The 15,788-nt window shown below is 42.1% G+C and overlaps 2 protein-coding genes across 2 annotated transcripts in view; both read right to left on the bottom strand.

Annotated features, from left to right (window-relative positions):
- MID2 (midline 2) overlaps nt 1-15,788 on the bottom strand; it is a 202,957-nt gene that overhangs the window by 148,621 nt on the left and 38,548 nt on the right. The window lies entirely within an intron of this gene.
- On the bottom strand, nt 6,062-7,119 carry NCBP2L (nuclear cap binding protein subunit 2 like). Its single transcript, XM_025431875.2, has one exon. It carries the CDS (start codon nt 6,780-6,782, stop codon nt 6,255-6,257), a length of 528 nt encoding a protein of 175 aa, XP_025287660.1. The 5' UTR covers nt 6,783-7,119; the 3' UTR covers nt 6,062-6,254.

Genomic DNA, 15,788 nt, shown 5'->3' with positions numbered 1-15,788 from the left:
CTTGTTGGTGCTCTCTGAAGCACAAAAGTCTTTAATTTTGATGATATCCAAGTTATCTATTTTTTCTTTGGCTATTTGTGCTTTTTGGTGTCATATCTAAGAAGCCATTGTCTAACCAAAAGTCTTGAAGATTTATGTCTATGTTTTCTTCTAGGATTTTTATAGGTTTAGCTCTTTAAGTCTTCAATCTCTTTTAATTTTTGTATATGGTGTGTAGTAGGGGTTTAGCTTCATTATTTTGCTTGTGGATATTCGGGTATCCTAGCACCATTTGTTTTTTTTTTTTTTTAGATTTTTTATTTATTTATTCATGATAGTCACAGAGAGAGAGAGAGAGGCAGAGACACAGGCAGAGGGAGAAGGAGGCTCCATGCATCGGGAGCCCCATGTGGGATTCGATCCCGGGTCTCTAGGATCGCGCCCTGGGCCAAAGGCAGGCGCCAAACCGCTGCGCCACCCAGGGATCCCTAAAAGGCTATTCTTTATTTAAATACCTAGTAGTGCAATTGCTGGATCATAGAGTAATTCTATTTTTTAACTTTTTGAGGAACCTCCATACTATTTTTCAGAGTGGCTGCACCAGTTCACATTCCCACCAATGGTGCAGGAGGATTCCCCTTTCTCCACATCCTTGCCAAGACCTGTTGTTTTTTATATCGATTTTAGCCATTTTGATAGGTGTGAGGTGGTATCTCACCGTGGTTTTGATTTGCATTTCCCTGATGATCAATGATGTTGAGCATCTTTTCATTTGTCTGTTGGCCATCTGGATGTCTTCTCCCCCCACCCACATTCCCCCGGATAACCATCAGTTGCTCTCTATAGTTAAGAGTCCTTTTCTTTTTCTTTTTTTTAAAAGCTTTTATTTTTTATTTATGAGAGAGAGAGAGAGAGAGAGAGGCAGAGACACAGGCAGAGGGAGAAGCAGGCTCCATGCAGGGAGCTTGACGTGGGACTCGATCCCGAGACTCCAGGATCATGCCCTGAGCCAAAGGCAGGTGCTCAACCACTGAGCCACCCAGGGATCCCTAAGAGTCCTTTTCTTAATTTGCCTTTCCTTCTCTCTTTTTTTTCCTTTGCTCATTCATTTTGTTTCTAAATTCCACATATGAATGAAATCATATGGTATTTATCTTTTCTGACTGGATTATTTTTCTTAGCATAATACTCTCTAGCTCCATCCATATTGTTGCAAATGGCAAGATTTCATTCATTTTATGGCTGAGTAATATTCCATTGTACATATATACCACATCTTCTTTATCTATTCATCAGTTTATGGACATTTGGGCTATTTCCCAAATTTGGCTGTTGTAGATAATGCTGCTATAAACACCAGGGCACATGTATCCCTTTGAATTCGTATTTTTGTATTCTTTGGGTAAATACCTAGAAGTGCAACAAACTGATTATTACCAGAGGGGAGGTGGGTGGGGCAATGGGTTAACTAAGTGATGAGGATTAAGAAGTGCACCTGTGATGAGCACCAGGTGTTGTATGGTGTTGAATCACTATATTGTACACCAGAAACTAATATTATGCTGCATGTTAACTAACTGGAATTTAAATAAAAACTGGGGGAAAAGGGCAGCCCGGGTGGCTCAGTGGTTTAGCGCTTTCTTCAGCCCGGGGTGTGATCCTGGAAACCCGGGATCGAGTCCCACGTTGGGCTCCCTGCATGGAGCCTGCTTCTCCCTCTGCCTGTGTCTCTGTGTCTCTCATGAATAAATAAATAAAATCTTAAAAATAAACTGGAATAAAAGGCTATTCTTTCCCCCATTGAATTGTCTTAGTACCCTTGTCAAAAATAGTTTGACTGTAAATGTGAGCGTTGACTTCTGTACTCTCCATTCCATTCCATTGATGTATGCCTCTCCTTATGCCAGTACAACACTGTCTCATTTACTATATAGCTTTGTAGTAACTTTGAAGTCAGAAAGTGTAAGATTTCCCACTTTATTCTTCTCTTTTAAAATTGTTTTGGCTATCTATTACATTTCCATAAGAATTTTGGGGTCACTTTGTAGATTTCTATTTTTAAAAAATGACTGGGATTTTGAAAGGAATTGCATTGAATCTATAGATCAGTTTCGGAGTTACTGCCCTCTTACCAATATTAATAAGTCTTCCGATCTATGAACCACAGGCTATCTGTCCATTTATTTTCATTTATGCCTTTCTATTTATTTCCATTTATTTAATTACTTTTAACAATGTATTGTAGCTTTCAGAGTATCAATTTGGCATCTTTTTGGTATATTTTCTCCTAAATATTTTCTTTTTGATTTTTATTTTTTGGTTTTTTTTTTTTTTGAGTTCAGTTTGCCAACATATCGTATAACACTCGGTGTTCATCCCGTAAAGTGCCCCCCTTGGTGCCTGTCACCCTTTTTGATGCTCTTCTAAATGAAACTGTTTTGTTAATTTTATTTTGGATTTTTTTTCAATTGCTCATTCATAGAAGTGTAATTGATTTTTGTATGCCGATTTTGTATTCTGCAACTTTGCTAAACTATTAGCCCTAATAGTTCTTTTTTGTGGACTCCTTCTGATTGTCTTTATACAAGATCATATCACCTGTAAATAAAAATATCTTTACGTATTATTTTCTAATCTAGATGTCTTTTTTTTGTATTTTCTTGCCTAATTGCCCTAGATTAAAACTTCTAGTATAATATTGAATAAAAGTTCCTTGTTCCTGATCTTAGGGGTAAAGTTTTCAGCCTTTCAACACTGAGTATGTTAGCTATGGGGTTTTCATAAATGTCCTTTATCAGAGTGAGGAAGCCCTGCTCTATTCCTAGTTTGCTAAGCATTTTTATCATAAAAAGGGTGTTGAATTTTTTCAAATGCTTTTTCTGTGCCAATTGAGATGATCACGTGATTTTTATCCTTTATTCTATTGATATATTCAGCGTGATTTTGAAGAACATGGTATATTGTAAGAACTACTGGAGTAATCTTCTAACCATACAGTATGAAAGTCTCTTTACTTAACCAAGAGTATGCTTCACAAGACATTGTTAAATGTTCTTTCTGAGCTTAGGAAAAGACTTCCTTGGGAGTAATCCAAGCGGGAAGCCACCAGGAGGAGTGGTTGAGAGATGTGCCAAGATACTCCTCCAGAAACATTTTGTAATTAAAACCAAAATTTTAATCCCATGCCTTTAAAAATATCTTCTTCTGTTTTAGGGAAGTTGCAAAGGGGAGATCCTAAAAAGTTTGTAAACTCTATTACTGTATGCAGAGTAATCTAAATTGGCCAGAAATGCATGTCAGATGCTCCTTTTTCACCCAGGGAGTAGAAATAAATATGGCTGGGTGGTATTAGTGTTGAGACTGAGTGATATTGGATGTCAAGGCAGAAAGAACAACGCACTTGACAAGTTGCTTGGGAGAGAGAGAGAGCTCAGATATGATGTAGTGCGATAATTTCCAGAGAAAAAGGAACTGCAAAGAGGGGTTTGGACCTAGTGGCCTGACTGGAGGTAAGGGAAAGAGACAAAAGAGTACCCCTGATTAGGGGCACCAGCTTTGACATAGACTCCCTTGCTTTGAACTCCAGCTCTGCCACGTACTAGTTGGTGACCTTATTTCTCTGATCATCAGTGTTCTCACTTATGTAACAGGTACAGAGTTGTTCAGAGAAAATGAGATTGTGTTTTAAAGCCTCCAGCATGGGATCCCTGGGTGGCGCAGCGGTTTGGCGCCTGCCTTTGGCCCGGGGCGCGATCTTGGAGACCCGGGATCGAATCCCACGTCGGGCTCCCAGCATGGAGCCTGCTTCTCCCTCTGCCTGTGTCTCTGCCTCTCTGTCTCTCTCTCTGTGTGACTATCATGAATAAATAAATAAAGTCTTAAAAAAAATAAAAATAAAGCCTCCAGCAAAGTGCCCGGCACAGAATAGTCATTCCATAAAAAGTGACATTCCCTTTCCTCTCTTATTCAGGAAAGAATGTTACTGACCAGAGTGGATGACCTCAGGTCACAGAGTGAAGGAGTCAGGAGAAAGAAGCTGATTTTTATCTAACTTCCCAAGAGGTAAGGTCATGAATTCTGGAGATATATGTTTGGGCTCACAAGAGAGCAACTTAAATCATTAACACAAGAATATAATTAAAAAGTATTTGGTGGGGTGCCTGGGTGGCTCAAGTGGTTCAGAGTGAGACTCTTGATTTGGGCTCAGGTCATGGTCTCAGGGTCGTGAGATTGAGCCACACATCTGGTCTCCAAGCTTGGAGTGGAGCCTGCTTTGGATACTCTCACTCCCTCTCCCTCCGCTCCTCCCCCACAGCGCAGGTGCACTCTCATCTCTCTCACTCTCTTTCTCTCTTTAAAAAATACCAGAAAAAAAAATTGATATCAAGTGCTTTCAGGTACATGTTAACAAGCTGGCTTACGCATTGAAATAATGTCTTATCTCACACAATAGGACACTGAGACATAGTGTATGTTGCAAGGTTAGTGGATTTCATCAGCTAGGTAATTTCGAGAAGGCCCTAGTTTCTTTGGCCTCTCCTTTCCCCTTCTAAAGTGTCCAATTCATCCTAGAGCTGGTTTCTCCTGTGATTGTAACAAGACTCCTTGTAACAATCGCTATATGCATACTTTTCAGGGAAAGACAGAGATAACCTCTCCTTCACACATAAACTAAAAATCTTTCATGTCGGTCTTACTGGGGCCCCCATTGGTCATTGTCAACCTCTGATCAGCTTAAGCCTGGGTTCCTAAACCAAACGCCAGCAAGAGGGAGGGAATTGCCATAACTGATTTACACTAATGGCAGTGGCTGTGCCTTCTGGGCTCTAGAAGGAAAATGATCACTGGGGTGTGGAGCAGAAACCCCCAGGAAGCTGGCAATGGAAATGTAGTGTGAGGAACAGACTTTCGTGATTTTAAGCCACTAAGGTTTTTTGGATTGTTTATTACTGCATCATAACCTAATTTATGTAACAATAGAAAAAGTAAATAAAGTGTTGCAAGCTACGCTGAGAGGATGGAGAGAAGTGAAAATGTGGGTGTAAGTGAACTAAATCCTCCTCTATGAAAGCAAGAAGTCAATAGATGTTTAAAATGAAAATAAATAGTGTACACAGTCATGTTACTTAGAAATATGGAGGAATCTGCCAAGAAAGAAACACCCTCCATCAAAAAAAAAAAAAAAAAAACTTGTTAGAAAAGTAAGGGGTGCCTGGCTGTTTCAGTCGGAAGAGCATGTGACTCTTGATCTTAGGGTTGTGAGTTCAAGCCTCATGTTGCATGCAGAGATTATTTAAAAATAAAATCCTTAAAAAATTAAAAGTTATTGCCTAGGGAGTAGGCCTGGGATAGAAATAGGTGTGGCAAGAGAATTTTTGTTTCATTATAAACTCTTCCAGATATTTTAATGTTTTTATGTTTAAAGAATGTGCCTTTATTCCTTTGATAATTTTTCTAAATTTCCATTTAGTTGACTTTATTTTTTTTAAAAGATTTTTAAACACTCATTTCAGGGGCACCTGGTGGCTCAGTTAAGCAACTGCCTTCAGCTCAGGTCATGATCCCCAAGTCCTGGGATCAAGTCCCACATGGGGGGGGGGAGGTTTCCTCTCAGCGGGGTGTCTGCTGCTCTGGCTTCCTCTGCCCCTCCCCACGGCTTGTGCTCTCTCGCACTCTTTCTCTCTCTTAAATAAATAAAAATCTTTCTTAAAAAATCATTTCAGGCCCTGGAAACATGACCATGAAATCTTCCTGAAATGGGAGTTGTGCTTCGGTTGATTCAGATTGCACATACCTAATATTTATTCCTAAAGACCATTTTGCTTTTGACCACTGAATAGTCAAACTGATATTCTGACAACCAGCTTCAAAATTAAGACAAGAACTGGGGCACCTGGGTGGCTCAGTGGTTGAGCATCTACCTTTGGCTCAGGTTGTGATCCCCGGGATCGAGTCCTGCATCAGGCTCCCCACAGGGAGCCTCCTTCTCCTTCAGCCTATATCTCTGCCTCTCTGTGTCTCATAAATGAATAAAATCTTTTAAAAATTAAGACAAGAATGAAAGAATTTTTTGCTTGTGCCATTTAATAACATTTCAAACAGAAAAATACAACAAAGGGCCTCTGCTCAGCAAATAAAGTAATTTCAACTTGTGACAAATTGGGTTCTTTGCTGACCTGGTGGTTTTTTTTTTGTTTGTTTTTGTTTTTTGTTGTTGTTGTTGTTGTTGTGTTCTTTAATAGACTTTTCCAGGGGCCAGAGTTGCCAGTTTTTCACTAATGGATTCCTCTCCTATCATGGGCCTGAGCCTGTTTTCCAAAGCCACCTCTACCAATATCAGAATCTTCACGAAACTCATTTCTTATCTGGCCCCCAGATCGGTGATGGCTATACTGTCTACCCTCTCTAAAGCCGAGATCCCAATCTGTGCAGATAGTATGGTCATCTAGGCAGGTCCCATTTAGGAACAACATGGCATTTTCGGCATCAAATCTGTTATGGTATTCTATAAAACAGAAACCACATGCCGTTTTCTTAATTTTATCCAGGCCCATAAATACATTCTTGACATCACCACATCTACTAAAGAGCTCATATATTTGCTCTTCAGTAGTATAAAAGGAAAGATTCCCCACATAGAGTGTGGAGCTGTCCTTCAACAATTTCTCCTGCTCATCATTATCTCCACCAAACTGCTGGTCCTGGTACTCGCTCAGCTCCAGGGAGGAATCCCCACACAGAATTCTCAGGTTGTTGGACATGGTGCCCAAGGGGCACCGTGAGGGCAGCAGTTTGCGATCCATCTTAGCAGCAGCGACACCCCCACCAACACCCTAAATTAAATTTTTAAAAAACAAAGTTATAGGGAAGGAAGCAGAAACACAAACTCATGTATATTTAAGAGGTTTGTGCCCTGATGCATGGACACCTCAGCTCTTGACTGTGAGGATCGTGTCAAAACAAACCCAAAGTGGAATGTTCCAGGCCCCAGGAACATGGTCATAAAATGCAATTTTGCAAGCCTTCTTGAAAGGGTAGCTACACTGTCCTCGGTTGACTCAGATCCTACATACCTAATCTATTACCAAAGAACAAATTTAATAACAGAATGCTCTTGGAAAATACAGTATAAAACAGTAAAATGAATCAAATTTTCATAGGGAATGAGCAATACTATCATTCCTGATCGAGGACTAGGCATCTGATCTGATAAATCATATATATATATATATATATATATATATATATATATAATCATATATTTTATATAAATCAGGGTCAAAGCCCAAATACAGTTGTACTATACCTTCTTGTGATTTAAAATAATAAATTTATGATTCAAGTCCATACTATGGAAATCAATATATTGCATTGTTAAGTTAGACAAAAAGTCCCTAAATATATATTATCAAGGGTACATGTATCTCTATATAAATGAAAACTTTCTGGCATCATTAATTTCTAAATTAAGATTATATTTTACTAGCAATAAATCCACTTTTAATCTTAGATTTTAGAAAGACTTGTATATAATTGCTTGACTATACCATCTATTTAAAAAACCTCCCCAGGGAATTTTAACTAATGCCCTTTCCCCCTTTACAAAATTTTCCTGCTGCCGTCAGAGGCATTAAAAATGATTTGTTCAGTTTTAGCTGCACTTTTCAAAAATAGGCATTAGTTCCATCTCCCTCTTCTATTTTGCAAAAGTTCCCAAGTTTTCCCCTGCAAGAAATACCTACAGAACCAGATGGAAATGCAGATTCTTGCAGCCTACCCTTCAGAGATTCTGACTCGGTAGATCTAGAGCAAGATCCAGGAACTGGCATTTAACATTTAACCTGCATCCCTCAGCCCTCCGTGATCCAGATGCAAGTGGTGCAAGGACCACACTTGGAGAACTTTGCTGAGGAAATGCTTTCTCTTAAACACTTAATGAACACTCTTTATTTGCCAGGCACCATGCTAGGTGCTATGAATACAACAGTGAAAAAAAGACATGGTGAAAGTACAATTTCAGAAATTATTTGTATCCCTGGAACAAAGCATGAACGATGATCTGCACACACACAGTAGACATGCAATAAATATCTGTCAAATGAATGAATGCATGAGTTCAGAATTGAGTGATGAAGCCAGACAAATAAACAGGAAAATACAATATGGTGTGATTGACACTGTTGTAGAGATATACATGGGGGAAAGGGAAGAAGGAAATGAACTTTTACCGGGGATCTACTCTGTGATGGCTACTGTGTGCAGTTTCTACTACCTCACACAGGAAGAGAGGCAGTTACCAGCGTGGGAGCATCAGAGAAGGCTTCCAGAGGAGAGGCTGCATGCATTGACTCTCATGGACAAGGACGGTGTGTGTGTGTGTGTGTGTGTGTGTGTGTGTGTGTGTGTGTGTTTGGAAGGAGGATGTAGAAATTTTGAGAATGAACCAGACACAGAAAACATGTGCAAGGGCAGAACACAGAGAAAAATAAAATAGAAAACTGAAATAGAAGCCTAAATAAAACCAGGTGCATGGGGATTCCTGGGTGGCTCAGTGGTTTAGCATCTGCCTTAGGCCCAGGGTGTGGTCCTGGAGTCCTGGGATCGAGTCCCACATCGGTCTCCCTGCATGGAAAACTGCTTCTCCCTCTGCCTGGGTCTCTGCCTCTCTCTCTCTCTCTCTCTCTCTCTCTCTTGCTCATGAATAAATAAATAAAATCTTTAAAAATAAAAAAAAAAATAAAACCAGGTACAAATGACAGTGCTGTGTAATTCAAAGCAATGACAATTGGGGGGGGGTGCTTATTTAGATGTCGTTTGAAGAGCAGTAGGAAGCCCACTGCCCAAAACCCATCTTCCTGACAGCCTGTCAATGATGGCTGAAAGTCTGTTGCTAGAAACTCATTACTTTGAGTCATTGACAAATTACCCCGTTAAAAAACAAATATCCCTCCCAGATTTCATTTCCTTTTTTAAAAAATCTGGTTACTAGATTGACAGATCAGAGGATGTGATAGTTCTAGTGGATTTCATTTCATCCAGGCATTGGACAAAGTTTCCCATAATTTTCTTGTAGACGAGATGGCAACGTATAGGCTGGACGCTCCAGCTGTTTGTTGAGAGGAGTTTGTAGCTAGTTGAAGAAATAGTTTGTTGTCAAACCAGGAGGGAAGTTCCAGCAGTGAGCCAAAAGGCTCTATTCTTGGCTGTGTCTTATTCAGCTCATTTATGGTATTGACTTACTGTAAACAAGAGCTTTTAAAATGGTCAGAACTGCCTAAAATGGAATGAGCTGCCTTGGGGAACAATGAGCATGAGGCATGGAGACATTCAAGCCAACCTTGGAGAATCCTCTTACAGAATAGTCAAGCAACGGAGAGGCCCCCTTTTCATCAGCATAGTGTATGAATCAAGCATGTAGTTTGAAGTCAAAAGATCTCGGTTCAAATCACAGCTTCACCCCTTACTAGAAATGTGACCTTGGGCAAAGTGCTTTAACCATACTGGTATCAATTTCTACATCTCTAATCCCTGGGGATCAAAATATCTACCTTGCAGCAAATGCTGTGACATTGTTATGTGTAAAAAAATAAAAAGCACCTAGCACAGTGTTTACCTTGTTGTAGATGTTCAATAAATGGCAGGTATAAGACCAATGATGCCATTCTGTGATTCAGTGACTCAGAATAAGATGTATAAAAACCTATCAAATCTTCTAATGACCCAGGCTAGGAGGAACTTTTGAATGGATCTAGGCAGCCTTGAATGATGCTAAATCCAAACTGACAAGGTGATGGATATTACTTAATACATATTAGTGGTTAATTTTAGATTCAACACAAGGTAAAAGGACAGACAGTAAGGGAGATGGGGAAAGAGCACAGGCTTAAGAGCCCTGTTTTAGAATTGGGACTTCATTTTTTCACTCATTTCTTCACTGGAGCACTGTGCTAGATCCCAGGGAAATGTCAAGAACTAAGTGATGCTTCTGCCCTCAAGGAACTCCCAGTCTGGGGAACCAGCGGACTTAAAAGATACATGACAACAAATGTAATTATTTTACTTACAGGAGCACATGCTAGGCCCAGAGGTAGCAACAAAGAAGGGGGGCCGGGAGGGGGGGCTACAGAGCAAAAGAATGGGAGGGGAGAACAGCTTTCTAGAGGACTGATCCTGAAGTCTTTTTTTCCAAAAGATGATCACATTGTATTTATGTTTCAAGTAAGGTACTCAGACTTCTGGAACAAAGTACAAAATGTACAAAAGGCTGGGAAATGGAAGCAGCCAGTTGGTCTCCCACCCCTGTACCCCAGCCACCCAGTTCTCTGAAGAGGCAAATTACTGTTACTAGTTTCTCCTGTAACCATGCTGACCTCCTCCAAGCTCAATTTTGAAAGTTGAATAAGAGTTTGGCTGGAAGACAAGGGGTCATTCTAGGCAGAGAGAACAGTGTGTCCAAAGGCATGGAGGCATAACGGGTTGTTCAGTTTGCTATTATTTGGGCACGAGGATAATGAAAGCATTACAGGTCATGAGGAGGAGATAAGACTGGAAGGGTAGGTAGGGCCAGGTTGTGAAAGCCCTTGTAAGGCATAAGGAGCAGCTGGGACTCTACCAGCGAACAGTGCAGAGTCAAATAAGGCTTGAAGCCGAGAGGAGTGATGTGATGTGATTCACATTGCAGGAAACTAATTCTAGCACCGGTGTGGGGAACAGATTAGAGGGGGAGTAGGCCAAGAGGCAGGGGACTAGTTTAGAAGCTATTTAAATAGTTTAAAGAAAGATGACGTAGAGTCTGGACTGGCATGCTGCAGTAACATAAAGAAGAGACTTAGCGGGCAGCCCCCATGGCCCAGCAGTTTAGCACCACCTTCGGCCTGGGGTGTGATCCTGGAGACCCGGGATCAAGTCCCACGTCTGGCTCCCTGCACAGAGCCTGCTTCTTCCTCTGCCTGTGTCTCTGCCTCTCTCTCTTTCTGTGTGTGTCTATCACGAATACATAAATAAATAAATCTTAAAAAAAAAAGACTTAGCAAGTCTTGGCCAGTGCTTGAATGGAGAGCCTAGGGTGACTCCCAAGTTTCAGGCCTGCACAACTGTGTGGATAAAGGTCTACATCGCCTGAATGGTGGTAGTGGGGTAGATAGAGGATGGGGGCAGATTTGCATAAGAAAGATGAATTTGGCCAGGTCCCATGAGTTTAGTCACAATTGAGTATTCAGGTTTGGAGCTCACAAGAGAGGTCTGGGGCTATAAATATAGATTAGAGAGTCATCAGCATAGTAGATAAAACCATGGGGATGCATAAGATGATCTAGGGGAAAGGTATAGAATGAGAAAAATCCTAGCAAAGCCCAGCATTTAAGAGATGGCAGAGGAATAGTCTCCCAAGGGGCATAAGAAGAGGTAACCAAGAGGAATGAGGAGACTTAGGAGAGGAACAGCATGACCAAAGTCCAGGAGTAGACACTTTCAAGAGAGGCACGAGGACAGAAGGGGAGTGAGGGGAATCATTTGTTATCTGCCGCAGAGAGCGTTCCGGGAAAATCAAGACTTCAGTATGTTCCTTGGGTTTGGCAATCAGGATGTCATTGGTTTCCTTAACAAGAGCAGTAAGGGTGGTGTTCTGAGGTCAGAACAGCCAGACTGGGTGGGGCAAAAGGCAGGACTGAGTTTTGAGTGGGAGGTGAGGAAATGGAAATGGCAAGTGTAGAGGGCTCACTTTCGAAAAGCTTCTGCCATGATGAAAGGTAAGAAATGGGCTGAGAAAGTCAAGCGTATCTAAATGCTGATGGAAAGCAGCCAATAAAAAGAGAAAGAGTGGTTGAGGATATAGATGAGAAAGGGGACAACCAATGCAGAAAAGTCCCCAAGAGGTGGGAGAGAATGGGCTCTGAAGCATAAATAGATGGATTAGCCTTGAACTGGACAAGCTATGTCTATTCCTCAAAGACAAAAAAAAAAAAAAAAGGATATTAAGATATTAGGACATGTAGGGCCACAGCTATGTGGCAAGATGGAGTAAGGGCAGGAAAATGAGAGTTAGCATCTAATGGCCTTGATTTGCATAATGGAATAAGTGATGGTTTGGAGGTAGAAATGGTTGAAAGGATGAAGCTTGTCAATGAGTCATTAAAATCCCTCAGGATGGTAGCCAGAGTTGGGGAGACTATAAGTGAGGTGCTGAGGTCCTCACTAAGTGAGACCTGGAGGCAGTAGACAACAGGAAGAAGTATTGGAAGAGGGTAGCTATACCATCCCCTGGCCCGCACAGGACTGGAGAGAACAGAGATCCTCAACCACCAAACTTCCGGAGAGATGGCTTAGTGGATCTTAGGTACTGTATCTGACCCAAACTAGGTGCTCAATACATGTGAAGAGATGTCTTACCTTTTTAATCATCATAAATTTGCACTAGAAGATCACAGGAGGGAAGGGTCCTCATGTACTTGGCACTCGTCAAACCATACAGAGGGTGGCATGTCCATTCATTTTTAGGTGCCTGATTTTTAAGGTACAGCTAGATGAAGGTCAAGAAACCACTGAAGACTGATTAGGAATTGGGCATGTTTAGTCTCACAAAGAGATGGTTAAAAAAGAAGGTATGACAGCCGTCACAAAACATTTGAAGGATTCTTTCTGCTCCATATGGTAAAAGTAAGATTAATGGAGAGGAGTCACAAAGAGAGGACTGCAAGTCCTTTTCAGTACAGTTTTTCATTTATCCAATCATGAAATATGAACTTATCCATCGTATTCAAGTGGAGGCCTAACAAATACCTACCTATAATGGGAGTTATAAAGGCCACACTTGAGAGGGAGAGAGAGAGAGAGAGAGAGAGAGAGAGAGAGAGAGATGGAAAAGCAATCCAGTCATTGTGGGCCGCAGATCATCAAGTTGATTTGTAGACACTGTGAGAGACTATTTCCTGCTTTAGAAAGTAGAGCTTAGCTAGAAGAGAAGGCCCTCCCTGACTTTTGCTATTGGGGAAGAATGAGTCAGAGACTCTAAAAATAGAAGAAAAACTTGAAGAATGCCTCAAAATGATTATAATCAAAATCCTGGGGTGGGGGTGGGGGTGCAGAGGAGAGTAGGTGGCAAGGTAAAGCAAATCACCTTCCAGGAAACAAATTTTACTGGCCTTCTGGAATTGGCAGGAGGACCCCTAGAAAAGCCTTTCCAATAACTGCCTCAAACCAATGCTTGGTATTATTTCAACTATGCAGAAGAAATAAGCCAGGCTGTTTTCTACTGCAGAATAAGGCAGCAGCTCTGAGTAAGGAAATAGAAACAAGCTGGGACCGTAGTGTTACAGAGCTCAGAGTGGCAGAAGATGCTCCTGGGTCTTTAACATTTGTATTTCAGAGTAGTTGAGGGCATGTGGATGGTGTGGTGGGTTAAGCAACTGACTCTCAGTTTTGGCTCAGGTCTTGATCTCAGGGTCCTGAGATTGAGCCCCGGACTGGGCTCTGTACTCAGCGAGGAGTCTGCTTGAGATTCTCCTCACCCTCTGCCCCTCCCTTCTGTTCTCTCTCTCTCTCTCTCAAATACATAAATCAATCTTTAAAAAATAAAAATAAAAGAGCAGTTAAGTGTACACTGAAACAGACTGGCAGACCCAAAGCAGAGACAATGGCCTGGGGCAGCCTACAGGAGAAAAGAGAATCATAAAGTACCTGGGCTCTTAGCTGACCTTGTGCCTAGCAAAACTCTTTCCTTCCTCCTTCCTTCCCTCCTCCCCTTCACCTCTCTTGACTGTTCCCTTCTTTATTTCCTTTGTGAGCTAACCAACAACTAATCATGGGCTGATAGACCTTAGGAGCAGTGCTCATGATGTACCTCCTGATAAGGGAAAGAAAAAGGTGGCTGGGTACATACTGTAAAAGCCTGGGTTTGGGGAGTGGGAAACCACTGACTTGCTTTCCCAGCTGTACGAGTAACCTCCATCAAGCTCACTGACCTTTTTGAGCCTCAATCTCCTGGTCTGTAAAATAAAGGTCATTATCATATGTACCCTGGAGTGCTTTTTTGAGGCCAAAATGAGGAGCAGGTATGTGACTCAAGACACAAGAGGAGCCCAGTGAATGGCAGTCATGATTATTGAAAGCCATCAGTTTTGAAGCAAAATTAGAAAGAAAAAAGAACTACTGTGGTGACCCTCTGCAGCCTTGCAAAGTGGTTCAAAAGTATCCCCCGAGAGCCTCCACGAAAGCCTTATCTACCTCATCCAATTCAATTTCCTTGACTCCGGCTCCAGCCAGCAGTCCCGGCTAAAGCATTTCTCATTCCCTTGGATTGTCTTCCTGCTTTGGCTGAATGACCAAGATTTTCAACTTTTTCCTTGCAAATGGACCTCCCTTCTAGTGCATTAAATCTCTCTCTCTCTCTCTCTCTCTCTCTCTCTCTCTCTCTCTCACACACACACACACACACACACACACACAGGGTGGGCTGGCCTGGCAATGTAACTACCATTTGTAACAATTTTTTTCTTCTATGGAAGAATGCATGTCACCTTCCAAACAACTGACTTCAGAATGAACTTTGAGATCTCAGCCATCTGTAGGAGTTGGAGGCTGCTTTTATGTCAACATATGGAGAAGTGACAAAGGACTAGATAAACCAGGTCCAGAATTAAAGAGGTGGCTGCAAGGTAAATTAGAAGGCCCCGAGGAGCGGCAAGGAGGGCTAAGAGATCAATCTGAGTGCACAGCATCAAGACTCAGGAGGTTAATCCAGGAAGGGAGATATGCATCGGGAAGGATATTAAAAAGCAACAGCAACAACAACACAAACCATTTTTCTATGATATTAGGTCAGGGGCCCCTAATCAGTAGCTTGGAATCTACAAACGACGTCAAAGCCTTACAAATTATCTCGGCAAGATAGTTGGCCCCCTCCTGCCCTGTTCTCTGCAATGTGCCTGGGGTTCTCAGCTCAGAGAGGAAGGCAGAAAGCAGCTCCCCCACCCCGACACTCTGACAGGCAGTCCCCAGGTTGCTTCAGCTTTCCTCTACCCTTAACCCCCCTCTTGCCAGAGTTGATGGAAAGACTCAGGAAGAGCACCTGGGTGGCTCAGTCGTTGAGCGGCTGCCTTTGGCTCAGGTCATCGTGATCCCAGGGTCCTAGAATCGAGTCCCACATCAGGCTCCCAGCAAGGAGCCTGCTTCTCCCTTTGCCTATGTCTCTGCCTCTCTCTGTGTGTCTGTCATGAATAAATAAATAAAATCTAAAAAAAAAAAAAGCTTCAGGGGACGCCTGGGTGGCTCAGTGGTTGAGCGCCTGCCTTTGGCTCAAGGCGTGATCCCAGGGTCCTGGAATCGAGTCCCACATCAGGCTTCCTGCAGGGAGCCTGCTTCTCCCTCTGCCTGTGTCTCTGCCTCTCTGTGTGTGTGTGTGTCTCTCATGAATAAATAAATAAAATCTTAAAAAGAAAAAAAAAGCTCCAGGAAAGTACAACACAGGTTTACCTTACAAAAAGGCAGAGGAGTCCTGTATTGGGCAAAATGAAACGACTGCTAAAAATGGGGTCCCTGGACTGGAGGGGTGAAAAGCTAGTTCACAAAGACATAGAAAAAGCAAAGGACTTGGGGGAGTGGGCGGCTGGGCGGACTCTTGATTTTGGCTCAGGTCATGATCTCAGGGCCCTGAGACATCCCTGCGTGGGCTCCCAGGTCAGATAGCGAGCCTGGTTTCTCCTTCTTGCTCTCTGTCTGTCCCTGCCCCTGCATATTCTCCTTCTCTCTCTCTCTCTCTCTCTCTCTCTCTCTCTCTCTCTCTCTCTCTCTCTCTCCTTCTCTCTCTCTCCCCA

The sequence above is a fragment of the Canis lupus genome, chromosome X (genome assembly GCF_003254725.2).
Source record: "Canis lupus dingo isolate Sandy chromosome X, ASM325472v2, whole genome shotgun sequence".
NCBI lineage: Eukaryota > Metazoa > Chordata > Mammalia > Carnivora > Canidae > Canis > Canis lupus.
Note: the sequence above shows the minus strand (reverse complement) of the source record. Positions and strands in the feature narration are given on the sequence as shown.